Source organism: Fundulus heteroclitus, chromosome 8 (assembly GCF_011125445.2).
Source record: "Fundulus heteroclitus isolate FHET01 chromosome 8, MU-UCD_Fhet_4.1, whole genome shotgun sequence".
Taxonomy (NCBI): Eukaryota; Metazoa; Chordata; class Actinopteri; order Cyprinodontiformes; family Fundulidae; genus Fundulus; species Fundulus heteroclitus.
Genome location: NC_046368.1, coordinates 19,210,091 through 19,230,343, shown reverse-complemented (window position 1 = coordinate 19,230,343; position 20,253 = coordinate 19,210,091). Strand labels below are relative to the sequence as shown.

Genomic DNA, 20,253 nt, shown 5'->3' with positions numbered 1-20,253 from the left:
ACAAGATACGCCGTATGATCTCTCAATGCCCCCGAGGCGCGTCCACCATAGACTTCGCATGTAAACCTGAGGCCCTTGACGCTCAAAAGGCTTTTGGTCTGGACGCAGCATGATGCTGTCTACTGGACAAAGGAGGCAGTAGAAATGTAAACAGCAGGGGTGCTACATATTTTAGTTCAACGATTCTGTAAAAAAACAATAATTTCTTCGTTTTCTCACGCTGAATAAATGCACTCAAATTAAAGGTTGGATTTCTCTACCCATTTCATATACACAATATTAGTGCAATACATGATGAATTTAAATTTCTGCATCTTTATCAGGGGTGTGACAACAAAAATACACATCTCAACTGCAACGTTAATGCCACCAGTCGTCTAACAATTCAAAGACCTGCAAGAAAACTACCTTGAAAACATGGGAGACTAAAAAAATAAATCTCTTAAACTTGGGGCCAATGTCAGTCATCTATACATTCTTAATTTATGATGCCGAAAAAAGAGAGGCATTAAAAAAAAAAAAAAAAAAATCATCCATGCCGGGAAAAAATGGAGAATATAAATATAAAGACTGACTATTCCACTTGGGTTGGCAATAACAGGAAAAGCTAAACCAGAAAGAGCCACCTTCATTCTGTAGATGGTTTAAAGAGATAACACGGGAGGATGAGGGGAGGTGGAAAAAGAGGACAGAAGGTAGCAGAGGTATCTATTTCTCACCTCCAAAGGGGTGGAAAGGGTGACAGTGGGAGAGCTGAGGCTACGAGGTCGTCGGACTTGAGGCTCATGGAGGTGGTGGTTGGAAGCATTGGAAGAGGAGGAGGAAGGGGTGGAAGCGGGTACCAGGGCCGAGGCTGCCCCAGATGCTACTGCTGCTGCTGCTGAGGTGCTGGCTCCGTCTTCAGTCAGCTGTTGGTGAAAACGGCACTACTGAGGTTAAGTGGGGTAGGGATTAAAGGAATAGATGCTGCCTTTTGAGTAAATCATGAGGCATCTCGTCAAATACGCCTGTCTGCACTGGAATAGTCGGGAAGCCAACTTTACACTCAGGAAATGAGTTCCTGAAAATCTCAAAAGCAAGAGTCATTTAGGCCCGAGAGGAGAGAATGATTTATGACTTGCTAAATAAAAAGCAGACACAGTTGAGTTTCTAATGAGAAAACAGGGAAAAAGAGTTTGATCTTCTCTTTCTGAGCAAAAACACAAAGAAATGAGATTCACAAAAGGAAGAGAGTCAAAGTGGTGATGCACATGTATATGACAGCTGGTGGTGTTTTTGGTAAAAGTTATCATTAAAGATGAGCGACATGATCAGCAAAAACACACCGAGTCCCTCAGTATTGGCCTCGCTGTCTGTTCAGACAGAAAACCAGGGTAGAGGTGGTGAAAGGGAAGAAGAGCTGCAAGTTACAGATCCATGCTAGGAGTCAGAAAGCTCTGACCAACACAGAGATGCACTTCAATCAAGCAAAAAGCTGGACAAGAGGAAGAAGACACACATTAGAGTTGAACAAAGAAGGAAACTAGACAGAAGGAAAAACAGGAGAAGAGGTTTACAGCGGCACAGAGGGGGACAGAGGGACGCACAGATCAAAAAACGCCACAACAGGAACCAAGTCGGTCCGGTCCCATGCATATAGCCGGCCCGACAGCCAGCCCTCAGACCCGCTGTACCTGCACAATTGGCCTAGTCCAAGTAGTGGTGCGGTTGTTATGATTGACGTAATAAGTTCTTCCCTTGCCGTCTTTCCTCTCCTCCCATCCAGCGGGCAGACCGGGGGTGGTCAAGGCGTAGGAAGCTGCCGAGGGGGACTGATCGAGCGTGGAGAGACAGAGCAAACCAAAAACAGCTCATCAGCGGAGGCTTGACAAACCCGAAGACATGCAGGGAATCTTAATTAATGCAGCATCGTTGCAAAACGAATAATTGTTCAAAGTTGACAGAGAATGAGGTTTCAAATAAAGTCACACGTTGTTTGAAATCTTTGACATCTTTCCTGCTTTAGATGCCAAATAAGGGGAGAAGACATGAGACAGCATTACATTAATAAATACAGAGAAAAGCCATTGATGCCAAACTTGAACACAAACACAAAAACTATTGCGTACTAAACAAATAAAATAAAAGTAGTGCCTTGCAAAAATATTCATATTTAAATTTTTCCTGCACTTGGTTTAGTTAGAACGACACATTTCAATGAAACCTATTAGGGTTTTATGTGAAAGACCAACAAAAAGAAGCACATCATCACAAAGGAGGTAGAAAACTTACACATTTTTAGTTTTGGACTCACTCTCCCCTTCATTCCGATTCCCCTAAATAAAATCCAGTAACCTATTTAGTAAACAGAGTCCACCTGTGGTAATTTCATTTAAGAACAATCTAGACAGGATCACTATTGGCCTACTTACAAATCAGGACTTTGTGCAGGAGTGGCAAGAAGAAACCCAATACTGAACGAAAGCAATAGCAGGTCCAATTTGCCACTAGCCATGCAGGGGACACAGCAAATATCTTGAAGAAGGCATGACTTGAAAACGGATGTTCACAAACGTTCACCCGCCGATCTCTCTGAGTTTGAGCTAACCAAAGCCTGTATCCTTTAGATCCGCAAAGCTAGTAGAAAACACCCCAAAACTATTTTAGCTGTACTACAACCAAAAGGTAGCTTTAAAAATGAACAGGGGCCTGAACAGAAATGCATGCCACAACTTTCTGTTTTTCATTTGTTAAATAATTGTTTTAAACCCTTACCGTATTTTTCCAGACAAGGCGCACTGAAAATCCTAACATTTCCTCAAAAATATATGATTACCGTTTTGCTTACTGACTGATTTTATGCGGTACAACCTGTTAAAATGTGTAAGCACGACTTTTGTAAACAACAAAGCCGCGCCACTTAATGGATATGCGGAGCATTACGGTACAGTGCGTCACTACCTGACCGGACCCCATAGCTGTCTACAAGACTGCCTGACTCTAATCGTGAAATTAGAAGTGCATTCAGGTAAGGCAGCTGGGTCCAGAGTACGCGCTAGCAACAATAAACCTAGTAAGTTAATTCAATATGAAAGTTCTGTTTATTTTGGCCTTATGTTAGAAACAGGGCAGTGTCGTCCAACTACTCTGTCCTCCTGACAGACGGATAGCTCTCCCTCTCAGGAGACAGCTGTGTACGGGGGAGGGACGGAGTGATATTACACACTTGGGAAGAATATTTAATGCACCTTATGGTCCGAAAAATACGGCAATCGTTTCCCTATCTTTTCACAAGTATGCTCTGCTTTGTGTTGGTCTATTACATAACTTTATAATAACATACATTCAGGTTTATGGTTGTAGTGTAACAGAATGTCAAAAGAAAGCTTAAAAAGATAAGGATGGGCAATTATCAAAGGTTTTGAGTTATCAGGGGTGAAAGCAGAATATGATAATAAGTGTAATTTAAGTCCAATTGGTGATGGTTGCAAACCCCAAAAGACTCCCAGTGTGACGGAGATAGCTACTTTTACTATTTGAACTATCTGCTCCACCGCTGGTTTCCATGAGAACAGCAATAAATACCAATATGTTTGACTCACATCATCAGATGTATTTACTGTGTGAGTTTCAGTGGCACAATTGCACTAAATGTATCCAGTAGACAGAAGCAGACCTGTTATTACTGGCCAGGTTTCATTTTTAGAGCGCTGTTTACATTTGTGGGGCTCTGACTATGTGAAATCACAGCTGTATTGCCAAGAACTCTTAAGGATTTGTGAAAGTTTATCACTTTCATCATTTCTGAAAAAAAAAATGTATTACAATATCCCAAGATTACATTTTTAAGTCCATATTGCCCATTCTCATAAAATAAGAATGAATATTTATGCAAGACACCGCACAAAGCCGTTGGTCATTACGGCTGTAGCACAAACATCACAAAAATAAATAAAGCAAAAACAGGTATTTTATGTGATAAAAGGCATTAAAGCTCGACAATGATGGCTGATCCCATAACAACACACACAGATGTCCTTTTATACCAGAGAGAACTGCATTCTAACATATCAGATGGCATCAACAGTAAGGGAACCGACAAAGAAACACGTTGTTCGGGTATGACAAAAGTCTCCCATCAGGAAGGATAAACTTCTGCTCCTTTTAGGTAGAATGTGCGTAGTGTTGCTTTATGCACATTGCCAATATAATGTGAACATTGTATGAACCACATAAAACTGCAAACCAAGAAACATGTTTAGGAGTATAGACAGCTAGAAGTCAGGCTTCTGCTCTATAGAAATTCAGTTTTAATAGGACACTCGTGAAGTTGGGAAAGTTACACAGTTCTTCCTGCACATGGGTTGGGAAATAAGGAGGTGTATAAGTGACACTTTAAACAGGACATGAACTGAGATATTACCATGGGCTCCTCACCACCTGAGACTGTTTGAGCTCTTGTTCTTCTGGTCTGGGGACCCTGCTGGTGGTAGACAACAGGGGGACATGATCTTTAGTTTACACTTTGTTTCCATAGGCAGAGGGAAAGTGAAGGAAGGAAATATTGGCGAGTGAGTGAGGGGGGAAACTGGGTGGATGAAGGAGGGGAATTGATTCTGAAAGCAAGGTGGGGAGTGGCAGAAAAAGAGGAAACTCGTTGGATTATGGACCAAGGTGGCAAAGTGCAGCGGGTGTGAAAGTGCTGTGACTCATTAACACAAAGGACTATTTTTAAAAAAAAGGCGGTTTGGCACTGTGCTTTATTTTGCTGTTAAAAGGAAGAACGCATTTTCCCTGATGCGTAGATTTCATTCGAAGCCGATGCAGTTTCTTTAATCAAGACTAAGAATAAAAGTAAACTAAAGCCCCAGTTACTGGAAAAAATAAGTATTGTTTAAAGAATATTACAGCAGCGATGTGATTTATCAACAGACTCCGGATTATTTTTTTTCTTTTTTTCTTTTTGAAGACTCCGTATTCAAAAAAATAATCCCAAAAAGAAAAATCTAGTTTTTTTCAAACAATCAAAAGAGCAAAATATTGATATTATTTGAATAAAGACTGAAAGATGTCTCTGTACCATAACAGCTGTGACCATCCCTTTACGAACAAATAGTCTCATAAATCCAGAAACAAGCAAAAAACCTCAACTGTTTTTATGCTGTTAAGCCATTCAAAATAGATTTGGATCTAATACCTGAGATCTGCAATTTAGCTTCTTTGATCTAAAGCTACATCAAACACTTTTATATAAACAAATGGAACCTAATTTGACCTATTTGGCGTTTTACCAGGCGCCTGGAGGAATAAGTATCATTATTCTTTTTTGGAAAGCCGTTTGACAAAAAGCTCTTTTTCGCTAGCTGTGCTAACTGCACTACTCACAAATATAAGATGCTAAAACAGTTTTATAAAACTCTCCATCATCAGTACATCTTCATTTCAAAACAATAAAACTCTGCTTTACAGTGGCTTCAGTCTCACAGCAGCGCGATGTCGTCTCTGCTCTTACCATAAATAACTGATTAGCGTTCAGGGTAAGGAGGCTAAAAAATATTTAGGAAGTTGATCTCCTTTTTATATTAAAGTTCTGACAGTCAAATCAAATCTGCAGGTCAAAGCATTGCAAAACTGGGGACTAAAAGATCGGCCACACAATTCTGATCGGTGCATTGTTGGGTGCTACCAAGGCTGTTGTTGCTGGACTGTTTGTTGGACACTAAAGGTAGAGTCAGCAATTTTTCCTGGAAGTTTCTCCAAGTCCCTTTTTGAAAAACTGCGCATGCCCAAGACCGTCTTACCAGCTCTTCCGCTCTTCAGGGGGATCGCGTGAAAAAAAAAAATCTCCCAAATCCCCTCCAGTCATTCCTCTTCTTCTCATAAACCTGAACTTCGTTCACTTCTTGCAACTCTCAGCCATGTTCAATGTATACAGTGAGAGCAGTGGAGCTACAATGAACGGCTAAGATGCTAACCGCTAAACTAACCAGATACATAAACACTAGAAGTGTACATTGTCAGCCAGCAAGCGGAAACTAACAAGGAAAGAGCATGCACACTGGTGTTGAGTGTGTCAGAATGATCGGCATGTGGGACAACCAATAGATAAGTTGATACGCCTGGAACCTGAGGGACAGATGGGGGGGAGAGCAGGAACAAAACTCTACCAAATCTATGCTCTTCGGACTGAACGGCAGGGATTGGTTAGTTTTTACAGGCCCACAGCTTTAACAGGGATCTAATTTCCTTTTTCTGAATACTTAATGTATTTACTACTGTCAGGGTGGAAGGAACATTTCACCCTGTATAACAAAGGGTGTTTCTGAACAGGATTACCAACTAGAGCTTTAACGAATGTGCCTACCTGATAAGGCTTCAAAAATATACGTTTTCTTCAGAATAACTGGTTCTACAAGCATACCCTGATCCTCTTTACACCCAAATAAATATGTTAGAAATCTGACAGGCATCCTTAATGAACATTCCTAAATGATTCCTCAGAATCTTCCTTGAAAAAACATTATAAATCACGAGGAAAAACTGACATCTGCACCTGTACTTTTCATTGGCCTGACAAAGCAAAATCTAAAAACGCTGTGACTCAGCTTTGCGACCAACATCTGACTCAGATCATGTGACAGTTCGTTAAACCCAGTCGTCACTGGTGTTGTGACTCAGTGGACTCTGTGGGTTGGACTGCTGCTGCTGTCCTCGATCTCTGCTACCTATGAAAAGCTCCTACTGGAACGCCACCTCTGTCACACGGCCACACCGCTAAGATCTCCACCACAGACCCAACACAGGTGCACGTGAATCACAAAAAGAACAGTAATGAGTGCGTAGGAAGAGGTGCGGTTACCCTACAAAAACTGAAAAGTGCAATAAAGCAGGCAGAGATTGCATCGTAAGGGATAAGATAGAAGAGGTTGCAACTGCCTTGTACGAAGAGGTGCTAAAAAGCGGGATAGAAAAAGATTAAACACACGGTGCACCTGAAGCAACCGCACATGTAAATCAGGAGAAGTTGACCAGTTTAGGGCATAAGGAGCAGGGGAGGAATAAAGGAAGCAGGATGTAGGAAGTGTAAGAGTTTAGATGTATGTACCGTTAGAGGAGGGGCTTGGGCCTGATCACTGACACCATCTGTCATACTTGAAGACCGGAGTCTGTTTGACAGCTGGTTCTGTTCAAAGTAAGGGGGGGAGGGAGATAGACGAAATGTTAGCTGGAAAAGAACAAGTAGCCCCCCCCAGCAAATTCATCTGGTTAGATAGAAAGACACAGTTAGTCAGTGTTGAGCCACACACTTGAGATTCTGACTTAAAAAATAAATAAATAAATAAATCATTACCAGAGAGGAGCTGGGCCCTGGCAGTTCACCGTTCGTTTCGGGGGCGATCGACAGCCTGAGATTTAAATCTTCAGAGAACTCCTGAGCAGCGGCAGGCGTCGGCGACTGTTGTGGGGTCAAAACGGAAGAGGCGGCGGGCAGTGGCAGGTCGAAGCTGTCGTTGGGATCCTCTTCGGTGATGAGCTCCCAGGACTAAAGGAAAAACAAACCTCGTCACTATGGATAGCGATGGCCCTGTGCGCTGGTACCATAAGAACGTCTGCAGTCTTTTCTCTCACATTGTCGATGTCCCTGGAGTCCAGGCGCTCGTTCTCTAGGTCTTCGCTGATGTGGCGCCGCGCACGGAAAACGCGGTGTGCCTCCTGATTTATTTGCCGCTGCTGATTGTCGCTCTCAATTTCTGAGATCACATCCCTTCAGATTGACGGGGGATGTCGGTGGAGATGCAAATATAAATGTGATAATGAAAGCCACAACACAATTAGTAATTATGGTAGTATTGAAAAAAAGTCATAGGAGGAGTTAACGAGGCACCACCAAAGGCTAAAAGTCTTAATCAGCAACCACAGTTGTTCCTTTTTCAGCTTAGTTCATAAAACTGATCAAACCTACACGTTGGAAGGCCGTTTCCACTGTGTGCTGCGGTTGTTGTGGTTCACATAGTACGTACGTCCCAGGTTGTCCACCTTTTCTTCCCAGCCCGGAGGCAAAGGAGGCAGCAGCTGCTGGGGCCGCTGGGAGCCTGAATCTGCCGACTCATCCCAAACCTGAAATAAAATCCACAATTGGCGCAAGATATTTAAATTCACAGACTCAATCTCATGGGTACAGATAATCTTAGTAAAATTTAGGAAAGGAGGAGGATTACAGTATGGAAAAACATTATAGGGGTGACTGGTTACATTTTATTTTCTGCTTTATATTGCATTTTAAATTATTTACATGACATTTACTGGCTTTTTGTCTGGAAAGTATCTGGCAAGATACCTGTGATTACACTTTAAATATCAACTCGGGCTGACTAAAAAAAAAAGACTTCTTCATCACATCGTGAGGCACCGTACGATACAGACATATTATACAGGGCTCAGTGTTTTCTGATTTCTCCATTAGAAGCAGTAACCTGTAATCGAAACTAATCTCTGCATGACCTCAAATGTAGTTCCAAGCGACCCAAACTCGTACCGCAAAGTTAGATGGAAACAGCGGCGGCTGCCGAAGGGTCAAAGCGGGGCAGCACCACAAACACTTCCTGTGAAGTCACTTTAAGTCTGGCGCAGAGGCAGCAACATAAATCATGAACATTTGCGCAGACAGACTACATATTGTGTGGATGATTAATAATCACGGCAGCGTATCCTTTCCTCCGAGTCGTTTTGGATGCGAGAAGCTGCTCGATCAATGTAATGTCATAGGCAGACGGACATACATAGAGAAGCTGTCTAAGTTGCCGAATCTGTACGTGATAAACAGCTGATCACACCCATGGGAATGGGGTATGCTGTCTATAATGGAAGAGGAAGACAGATCCACACTGTGGTATGTAAAGAAAAATCTATTAGCTTTAATATTAGGTTAACTGAAAGGTAAATTACAAGAAAGATAAAAAGATTTTTTTTCCCCACCTTTACAACCTTGTGTCAAGTTACAACGTGAACGCATCCGTTTTAGGTTTTATGTGATACAGAAACACAAAGACGTGCGTACTTGTGATACAAAAGAAAAATAATACATGGTGTCAACTTTTCTGACGACTTAAACATTTGGAAAGCTTTGGAGCGCATTTGTATTTAACTCCAATGAGTCAACAGTATGTACTTTTGGATGATATTTTTGCTTCAACAAACCTGAATCAGTTAACTAGATGACTAGGGGGACTGCGTAGAACTTGATAGCTTGCTGTGCAAGCAGTTTAGTCATACGATTTGTGTGTGTTGGACCAAGAACACATCTAAAAGTTGCAGGACAGATGTCTTCCAGGACTGGTGGTTCAGACCCCTGGTCATTCTAGCTCTGGTCGAATGCTTAAGGGCCTTGTCCTGCTGGAGGACCCATCTCTATCCCAGTCTCAAGTCTTTAGCAGCTTTTAACATAGGTTTTCAGAGAGGTTTTCAATTTTTTCATCCACAAATGCCAATTTGCATGTAGGCCAAAACTTTTGACAACTACTTTGACCAAATGAACTTCTCCAGCAGATGACAAAGAGGACTTTTTCAAAAATTGGCTTTTTTTTCCTACTAGGATTTTCTGTAAAAGGACAGATTTGTATAGTGCAAAAATGGAAGCTGTGGCTTTCTGCAGCCCCTCCCAAGTTTCCATGGTCCGTTCTAGTCTTGACTACTGCTCTCCATTTTCGGCAAGTCAGTTTAGGTGAACTCAAGCCAGATGTCTTCTGAAGGCAATTTGTTGCACTTGGTTTTATTTACAGGTATCTGAGGGAGAAGGGGCTAAAGACAAATGGCCTCCGCACTTTTCAGATTTTTATTTGCAAAGTTTTGAGAGCCCTTTTTCCTTTTCCTTCTACTTCACAGCCATGCACTACTTTGTACAGGTCTATCACATTAAAGTCTGATGAAACTAACTGGTTTTAAAAGGTACAAAATGTGAAACGGTGCAAGAGTGTGAATACTTTTTCGTAGACCTAGTAAAAAAACTTTCCACCGTCTTAAAACGCAGTACATAGAAGAACAGACATTCAAAGTACAAGAGACAAAGCTCCTGTTTCTGTAAATATCAGTCTACATTTGAAATGATTTTTCCAGACCTCAACCTGGAAAAGACTTTACAGATTCTGGCAACCAGAGGTTTCCCAAATTCTCAGGAAAAAGAATAAAAAAAATCGACTTGTCCTTCCTCCTCCCACCATAAGCAGACATTCCTACTGGCCTGAAGCAGGACATTTACTCTCAGCTCAGAGAGATGCTGTCATTGTGTGGAAGAAAGGAAAGAAACTAAGATCCTGTCTGGTTAGTTTTAAAAATAAAATAAAAAAAAAAAGTCTTAGGTAATGCAGAGTCAGCCATTTGAGTTAACAACAATAGTGTCTGAGACCTTACCTCAGCCTCTTCCCTCATCTCTCCAGCCTCCTCCTCTTGTCCTCCTTGTTTGGGCAAATAGGCCATCTTCAGTCGCAGGTAACCCTTCACCCTGGACTTGTGACTGGAACAACGACATGAGCTTGACATGTTGGAAATGTAGGTCAGTTTCCACATAACACCATTAGCCCACGATGTTATTTTAGATTTAGTGGTCTAATGAGAGTCTGATGGCCGTAGCCTTGCTGTTAACTGCTAATGACAAGTGTTGATAAACCACTCAGTTTTCATTCCTCTGACTGAGCTCTGTGGGTTTTTGTCACTCTTTCAGCAAAAACTAACCTTCTTGGCCGAAGCAGGAAGTCTTTGAATGTGTAAGGACGCTCCATCGCAGGGTCCTCAGTCTGCAGAGAGGAGAGAATTGTTTATGGGGGAGGTAAAGACCTTAGACACAAACAAATCATCACAATCAACCTTTTTAAAGTGTAGCCACAGCCCCCCCCCCACTCCCTGTGAACCCATCCCACGGTCATTATGTAATAATGAGGTTCTCCTGTTTCATACTGAGGAGCAGAAAGGTCGCAGATAATTCACAGCAATCTAACACTCCTCCGTGACTGGGCCAAGCCAGTCCTCGCTGGCTGCTCACCATATGCTGCTCTGCAAGGAGCCACTCACTCAAACTGTCAGCTTGCGTAACCAAACTGGAAGGATTGTCCATAATACAGTTAAATGCCCATTCATCACCAGATATCTGAGGAAGCTATCAGAATCAGAACCGTTCTTTACGACATTTTAAAGTGATCAAACTCGCAAAAAGTGGATCCTGATAATATTTTAAATGAAATGTAAATAAAAATCTCACGAGATTGCAGGGAAGGAGGTTTCAACAAGTATACTTCCTCAAAAATGGAACGCTGTGTGTCCATCTGTAAAGACGCGCTGGAAGTTTCTAAAGGCATATATGGCAAACGTGGGTGACTCGGAGTACTGCCGAACCACAACACGTGAGTCAGCTTTATGTCATGACACATAACAGACCCTGTGTTACAAACTACTAGCTGAAGACGATGACTTCAGAAGTCCAGGAACTATGAATAAGACAGCTTACAGTAACGTATATCATAAATGAAGTGTATGAAAACACCTCGGTAGAAGAAGCGCTATACTCCCTCAGTCGGCCTCACGCACATAACCAGCTAAAGAAAGATGCAGTATTAGCTGAGTTGTAGCAACACGTCCTCTTCCTTCACTTCAACGTGAGTCAGCTGTGGCTTTTATCTGCTAAGAATTTCCCGGACCGCTGGGACACAACTAGGACATTAATAATTAATCCCAACAATGTCCGCTAATGGGCTTTTCAGGCTTGACAAGCAAGATAAAACCCTAGTGAGCAACAACCAAAGCTGACAGCAGACTTGTCAAACATGCAGAAGGCCCATAAGTCTCTGGTCTGCATTAGGCATGGACGGGTATGAGATTCCCATACACTGATAGACTTGATTAGAATCACCACACTGAATTTAACAGCATTAACAAAAACATTAAAAACCAAAGTCTATCTGCTTAAATAAAAAAAAGAAACGGATTAACTATTCCTACTGCTGGTGAGTAATATAACACTGTTTTTTGTAGTTATGATTTTTTTCTTTGATAAACAAATTCAAGCAGAAATATAGAGTAAATATTCACTGAATTAAGTGTTTTCAAGTAAACATACTTCTTAATCAGAATATTAAAGTCATATTGTTGTTTATAGACTTGGGCAGCCAACCTGCAGCTGACTGCCTTACCACCCTGTCATCTTTTACCAGCTGTAGTTTGAAAACAGTGTTACTTTATCATAAGTGTGATATAAAGCTCGTTTATATTCCTTACTATGAGGGCCCAAGTTTATAATGACCGGAAATATTTCTCAACTGCGACATTTGGTAGTTTTCTTGTCTTCAAATCAAGTCCATTTACAGAGCAACAATTCACATCCGGCGTGTTTTAAGACACTTTCACAAGGCAGACGCATCCAATTCATATATAGAAATAGAGTTAACTATATAGATTATATGGTTAAGCATGCAATTCCCATTTATTCTGCCTGGAAGCGTGCAGCAACAAGTGGGGGAGGGGCAATGCTGCATTATTCTGTGCTTATTGACAGAAGCAGAAGACTCCAGTCGCTCTGGTACTTTTCTGTAGCATCTATAAAGCGTAGAAATGGTATGACGGGTACATTTTTGCCATTTTGAAACCATAACGTTGGTTTAGTTTGATGAAGGTAAACAGCCCATATATAGTTTTAATTAGGACTTAAAAATTACAAATCGATAATATACAATATGACAAACGATATAAACAAATAACTAAATACACACATAAAAACAACATATACATCACAAATCAAGAGAAGATAAATAAAAACACCATCACTGTAAGTGGTTTAACACCCTTTAAAATCATTGTACTTCTGTGGAAAGGATCTCCTTATATTTATTTCTAAACTGAGTTATGCTTGGACAGTGTTTTTATTTGGGCTTTTAATTTATTGATGTCCAAACACCATGCGTCTTTTGCAAATAACGAGGAAATTTACAAAACATAACTCCGGCTAAACTTTCACAAGTCATATGCATCTCTGTAGATGCTTAATTTAAGACGACAATGCATTGATTAAGAACCGTTCCGTCTCCCAGCTGAGTGAATGAAGATGGTGCAAAGCAGGGCTGGTTTTGCACAGTTACACTACTGCAATGGATGAGCAACTATTAAGCAAATAGAATAAATGTTTGCCACAAAATAAGAACTGTGTTTAAAAGAATCTGCAATCAATGAAGAATCCAATTCAGGACTCAATTGAGAATATCCTAGCATAACTAAAACTAATCTAACAAGGGTGGGGGGAAAAAAACAACAACACAGTTTTAACTCATGTTTCAAAAGCCAGTTTAATTAAGTGAACGGATTTTGAATGATGAACAGTCATCAGCGTGAATTTCACAAATTTATTTCTAGAAAAAGTGCCAACCAGTGATTCTAAACGTTGTTTTTAAACAACAGCAACATCCTGGGACTCAAGGGCGAAAACATGTGCAGCTTTTTCCATCGGCTGTGTGACGTTTCACAACTTAAAGTCACTTTGTTGACACTGTCCAGTGACGGCTCTCCAGTCCTACCCAGAAGAGTGCTGTTTGACTTTACAACAACAAGCTTGGTACGGGGCAGGCACTTTCTCACACACACACACACACACACACACACAGCTTCATGGGGGTTAATCAAGCACCACAGCAAAGCTGAACGATAAGAAATAGCTGAGTCCTCAGTAGTGTTAAAACATCCAGTGTGCACGTATACACGCAGAGACGGGTGTAACTCACCGGCAGATGGTTGAGAGGAACGTCGACCTGTCCGAGGAAGTCATCTCTTGTCTATTGGTGGGGGGATATAGAAGAGAAACTTTAGAGAAGTCTATGACACGTTTTTATTTTTATTTTTTGAAAGCCCAAATTTCCAGCAGGGATAAAAAGGGGGAAACCACAATGTTGAGAGAAATTGCCTGGTGCACCAAAAGAGTCAAAACAGTTATGTTTTTTGAGTGTTTTTAATCGGATAGAGAGATAAAGGCTGATTGGTTTTGACATTAAGGGCAGCGCCATCCAGAAATAATTTCTAGCCTTATGTATGAACACCTGTAGAAATCTGAAGAAAAAAAAAAAAAAACATGGTTTTCAGAGTTCATAAAGGTAATTTATAATCTTGCATGACGATTGATCACTGATTTAAAAAATAATAATTCTTAGTTGGATGATATTTCTGGTAAAAAAAAATGGAATGTACCTGCAGGATTTTGGCTATAGATTACCTAAAATCTGGACATTCATATCCAGGAAAACCTAATGAGAGGCCTACAGTCTCCTCCAAATTTATAGAATACCACAGGTGTCCAACAAGGCTCAGATTTGGTTTTTATTTATGGACAGGCTTTTAAGAACCACCTCTGAGTTGCATAAAATAAAAAAATAAAAAACACCCGTGTGAACCCAGCAAGGAAAAAAACAACAACATCCACTGCCACCAAGTAGAAGCCAAGTCAACTGAAGGAGGGTGAGAAGGACAGATGTGACGACAGGGCAGATTCAGGAAAGGTTTTGTGTTTCGGTTTGCAGAGGCCCACAGATTTGCCCGCGGTTGAGCAATGATTACCTGTCCCAGATGAAAAAGCCCATTCTTGGAAGCAGCCTGTGTGTGGGACACAACTTTTTTTTAGACACTTGGCACAGACTAACAAAAGTGTTTGTTTGCTGTAAGGGATTTGACAAAGAACTTGGGCTGAAACTATTTACTGATCCTTGAAAAACTCATCCGAGTCTGATTTGCGAAACATGTAGATCATGGGGGTGATAAAGGAAAGAAAGAAGTCAAAACAACAATTTTAATAACCTGTTAACTAAAGAAAAGCATCCCTACAGCCTGCAATAAAACTCTACAAGTTCAAACAAGTTTTCTTTTTACGAATAGTTCTATGTTCTTCAAGCTGTAAGGTTAAACTTCCATGCTTTAGCATCTATAAAAGCTGTTTCAATGCTAAAGAATGTCCCTTAAAGCATCAAATGGTAACATGTTCAAATCAACTCTAATCCAGGTGAACCTTTTATATTCAAGGGGATATGAAAAAGAAATGTATTGCATGTGGAAAATCATTGCTTTCATTCTTTGGGCCTGCTTCCATCTCCACCTGGATCCACAGGGTTCCTACAAATGTTCCACTTCAAAATGCCAGACTTGAGGTCTATATTGTTTTTGGCAGTTTTTATAACATTCCGGACGTTTGAGTACAAAACCTTAACTTTGCTGGAGTATAACATCAGTTGGTTTCATCAGTGTAGTTGAGGACCTTTGCAGTTTTCTTCATCATCTGGACAAACTTGAATCAGCTCTATTATGCTAAACCTGGACTGGGTTATCTCAACGGCAAATAAAAACTCCTTAAAAATCACAGCTTGAGATCTGTTATACCATTATTTTGTCCAACATCTAGCTCGGATCTAAGGAGGTCTACATGCCAGAAAAAGTTGTGAAATGGTCCTTGGTTAATTTTTGAATGGGTGTCCCTTCGTTGAAGGTCATGTGACGTGGCAAATTAAGGGGAAAAAAGGTAATCTAAAAACAAACCAATACAACAGATCCTATAGTTTTCATAGGCTGGGAGTAAAAACACCACTGGCCTAGTTCTCCCTGCTGGTTTGAGCTTAATATTTTAAGCAGCTACATCATTTTGGTTTGATAAGAAGGAAAAAGTGGAGCAACCTTTGGGGGAGTGAGCTCACCGGCCTCCCTCCACAATTTACACAAGTTGGAATCTTTAATTTGTATGTAAGTGTGTCCCATAAAAACAGGCACGCACTTCCGCCCACACGCAAACACAGGCACACCCGGTGATCTATTCTTGGAAAAGTATCTAAAATGACATCAGGATTTGCTTTTAATTCCCAAACCACCAGGACCAATAACTGCCTTCTTACACAACTTTCACGTGATTTAAAACAGTTAGACATTAACAGAGATAGCTGAAAGAAACATCCAGAGCCACAGCAACTTCTAAGACTGAACATAACAATTCACAAAGTAAAACAGTTTATTTTCCCCTCTAAAAATAAAAAGTCAATCATTTGTCTAAGAAATAATTCAGCTGGACCGCCACTGACCTGCGACCAGCCGACTAAGAACTCAGACATCGGATCTTTTTCTGATCAGCGAACTAAACATACCTACGCTCTACCAACACCGACAACACTCTTCAGTGTGGACGCCGTTACTGAGTGAAGACGACAACAAGTTAATTATTTTTAGGAGCAGAGAGGTGATTACAGATGAAGTCAGAAGAAACACAAAAAGATGTTAAAGAATAATTTTTTGATTATTATTTAGGAATATAAAAGATATATTGTTATTAAATTAGGGTATACATTTTTGTAGAAAACGCAAGTTTGTTTCATTCAGAAAGTATACCCTTTTTACATTATTTTATAAAAATCAGTGGATTTCAGAAACAAACTTCTGGGATATAAGAAAAATAATTAAAAGCAAATAATTGGGTTAAATATATACTTAGTCGCCAATTTAAATAGCAAGAAGACTTCAAACATGTTCAGAAAGTACAGAGAAATGTCTCAAGTCCACTATACAGGAAATTATAATGAAATGATTTGTGGCTCATGTATGACAGCTTAACCAGGGAATTTTATCTGATATAACATACTGCCGTTTACCCAACGGTGTCTCTATTGCTTCACACAGAGTCTTCTGGAATAAATATTAATTCAGGGCTGTTTTGTTTTTTTCACTTTAACCATAATAATAACTTTACACAGGGGTGATTTCTTTGCCAAAGGATCAAGTTGCAGTGTCATTAAAGGGCCACTTCTGAACTGAAACCAGAAACTGGTTTCACCAGCAGTAGCTGTTTGCTTCAAGCAACCAAGAGGTAGAGGAGGGACGAACAAAGATGTCTGAGACCTGTGGTGGCCATCTCCAGACAATAAAACAAACAGATCACTTTAACCAAACACTATCTTTACACTAACAACCATTTTGGGCAGGTAGGTCTGCTTTTAGAGATTAGAACACTAATCACCCAAAACATCACAGCCACTGAAAGGTAGAGGTGTGTGCTATTGCTCATCCAGCGTTCTGTTGGAAAAATCTGCACGCTGGCATTCACACAGTTGTTAATTTGACACTCGCCACCAACCCCAACCTTTCTACAGACTAGTTACATGCCTGCATAGAGCAACAGGATCCCTCGTAAAAGACATTGTCCGAGGTGTTGACCTGGCTTACCAACTCCCAACATACCAATGTGATGTAGCCTTTTCTTTAAGAAATTACTATCCTTTTATATTGTTTTATAAAATATGAAAGGACAGTAATTTTTAAAGGAAGAACTTTTGTTTTCATTTACATTTTATTTAAAAAAATTACAAGTGGAAAATTATTTGTACGTTTCTTAATAATCAATAGAAAAATGTCTCCTTTAACTGCTGACCACCTTTTTTCCTGTTTCCACTGGCATTCGTACGATCTATCTTGACAAGCTCCAAGTCTTTGAGGTTGAAAGGCCTCCTTCCCATGACCCTAATCTTTAGCTGTCAGGACAAACTACAAAATTGGCCTGGGTTTTCGTCCTGGCCGTGGAACACTGGACCAGCTCTATACCCTCAGCAGGATTCTAGAGGGGGCATGGGAGTTTGCCCAACCAGTCTACATGTGCTTTGTGGATCTGGAGAAGGCATTCGACCGTGTCCCCCGAGGGATCCTGTGGGGGGTACTCCGGGAGTATGGAGTACCGGGCCCTTTAATAAGGGCTGTCAGGTCTCTGTACGACCGGTGTCAGAGTCTGGTCCGCATTGCCGGCAGTAAGTCGGACTCGTTTCCGGTGAGAGTTGGACTCCGCCAAGGCTGCCCTTTGTCACCGATTCTGTTCATAACTTTTATGGACAGAATTTCTAGGCGCAACCAAGGTGTTGAGGGGATCCGTTTTGGTGGCCTTAGGATTGCGTCTCTGCTATTCGCGGATGACGTGGTCCTATTGGCTTCATCAGGGCGTGATCTACAGCTCTTACTGGAGCGGTTCGCAGCCGAGTGCGAAGCGGCCGGGATGAGAATCAGTGCCTCCAAATCCGAGACCATGGTCTTGAACCGGAAAAGGGTAGAGTGCCTTCTCCGGGTTGGGGAGGGTGTGCTGCCCCTAGTGGAGGAGTTCAAGTATCTTGGGGTCTTGTTCACGAATGAGGGGAAGATGGAGCGGGAGATCGACAGGCGGATTGGTGCAGCGTCTGCTGTGAAGCGGGCGCTGTACCGATCCGTTGTGGTGAAGAGAGAGCTGAGCCAAAAGACAAAGCTCTCAATTTACCGGTCGATCTACGTTCCTACCCTCATCTATGGTCACGAGCTTTGGGTCGTGACCGAAAGAACGAGATCCCGGATACAAGCGGCTGAAATGAGTTTTCTCCGTAGTGTGTCTGGGCTCTACCTTAGAGATAGGGTGAGGATCTCAGTCATCCACGGAGGACTCAGAGTAGAGCCGCTGCTCCTCCACGTCGAGAGGAGCCAGTTGAGGTGGCTCGGGCATCTGGTCAGGATGCCTCCTGGACGCCTCCCTGGTGAGGTGTTCTGGGCACGTCCCACCGGGAGGAGGCCCAGGGGAAGACCCAGGACACGCTGGAGGGACTATGTCTCCCGGCTGGCCTGGGAACGCCTTGGGATTCATCCTGAGGAGCTGGCCCAAGTGGCCGGGGAGAGGGACGTCTGGGCCTCCCTACTGAAGCTGCTACCCCCGCGACCCGACCCCGGATAAGCGGAAGAAGACGGACGGACGGACGGACGGACGGCCTGGGACACCCAGAAACCTTAACATAACCTCCAGTCAGAAGAAATATGTTGGCAATATTCAAAAATGAGGGTATAAATAATTTTGGACATTAACTAGACAATACTAGTAGACAACGCAGAATAGTCTTTGATAGTCTTGTCCATGTCCTAACACTTTAAAGGTCTTTTGCAGCTGTGAAACAAAACTAATAAATTAAAAACACCCAGAGTATGTACATGCCTTAAGGAAGGATTAAAGAAAAAGTTTTCCCCAAAATGACTAGATGGCATAAAAGAGGTGATAACAGACTTCACCATTCAAGGTAAACTGGTATGAGTCAGGCTTCGGCTCGGGTGTCAAAAGTCACATACTCAACAGTCCCAGTGCTGACACAACTGAATTACAAAGCTATGCCCGCTGGAGAGATGGGAGCTGACTGAGAAAAGCCCCTCACAACAACAATGATTTGCATCTCTTTAACAGTCCAAAGGCCAAAAATAAAAAAAGAGAACCCCTGCCACGGACAAAACCCTCCCCCACCCCTCTTTGTCTCAGGTAAATATAGCCTTTGCAGTTGGTCATAAGGAGATCTTTGTGATAGGCTTCTGCAGGCGTCACGGCAGAGCCATAATAAGGGTAGATGTCTCTGGCATAGCCTTCTGCAACCAGTTAGTCTGGCGAACAGATACACAAACCAATAAGCACGCTCTATTGTTATCCAACTTTTATTTTTTTTTCCTCTCTTCCTCCAACTCTAAGCAGTTGAGGAAGATCAGGAAAATCTCCTCCTGCATAGGGAATCAGCTCCCAAAACAGCAACATTTGAATTTTTGATTAGACATTAACTAAATTTCCTGATGGGAGTGTAAAGTTGCATAGAAAATCACACATTTAAACAGTGTGCAACAATATCCCCACTGGAGTCATTATTCTGTTGTTATTGCAGTTTCTGGATAGACAGCCTTTTGTGCAGAGTGAAATTGGCTACTGTGGTGACCCTCATTTGGGGTTCAGGTTCATTCCCTACTTTGCAGATGCAGCAATAGTGACGCAGGAGCTAGGGGTTTGTCCTGTAACTGGTGGGTTGCCAGTTCTAATCTAAACATGTCATCCGTTTTTCCCTACTGCCGGTGGTCAGAGGGCCCGGTGGCGCTGCTTGTATGGCACCCCTTCTTCTGTCCGTCTACCCCAGGGCAGCTGAATGAGTGAATATGACTGATTGTCGTGTAAAGTGCTTCGGCTACTCAGGACTTGACGCGCTATACAAGTGTACCCACATTTGGCCACTTTTCCCATTTCTGCTGCCATTTCAACCAGTAAACAAACAATTCCCCACCGTGTACCTAAACCACTACTCACAAGATGGCAACCTACAACGTATATTACTCCTGCTTGGGCCCACCGACTCCTAGATTAGAAAGAAAACAAGTATTGCCAATAGTTAGTCCCAAAACTACCTCCTGAGGATATCATTTTGTTTTATAACTGTGATAACCCTCATTTCCTTACGGTAAACTCTGAGT

The 20,253-nt window shown here is 41.8% G+C and overlaps 1 protein-coding gene across 15 annotated transcripts in view; it reads right to left on the bottom strand.

Annotated features, from left to right (window-relative positions):
• The window catches only part of nedd4l (NEDD4 like E3 ubiquitin protein ligase), a 59,080-nt gene that overhangs the window by 20,087 nt on the left and 18,740 nt on the right, over positions 1-20,253 (bottom strand). For 3 of the 15 annotated variants that reach the window (XM_036140279.1, XM_036140267.1, XM_036140269.1), the window contains 10 exons: positions 13,737-13,787; positions 10,708-10,769; positions 10,387-10,507; positions 7,943-8,097; positions 7,609-7,744; positions 7,331-7,522; positions 7,085-7,162; positions 4,403-4,462; positions 1,674-1,811; positions 720-908 (listed from right to left, as the gene is read on the bottom strand). In XM_036140279.1, the coding sequence (XP_035996172.1) occupies positions 720-908; positions 1,674-1,811; positions 4,403-4,462; positions 7,085-7,162; positions 7,331-7,522; positions 7,609-7,744; positions 7,943-8,097; positions 10,387-10,507; positions 10,708-10,769; positions 13,737-13,787 (1,182 nt within the window). Of the gene's footprint in view, positions 1-719; positions 909-1,673; positions 1,812-4,402; positions 4,463-7,084; positions 7,163-7,330; positions 7,523-7,608; positions 7,745-7,942; positions 8,098-10,386; positions 10,508-10,707; positions 10,770-13,736; positions 13,788-14,562; positions 14,599-20,253 lie in introns of all 15 variants that reach the window. The other 12 variants (XM_036140280.1, XM_036140272.1, XM_036140268.1 and 9 more) reach the window with 9 other exon arrangements.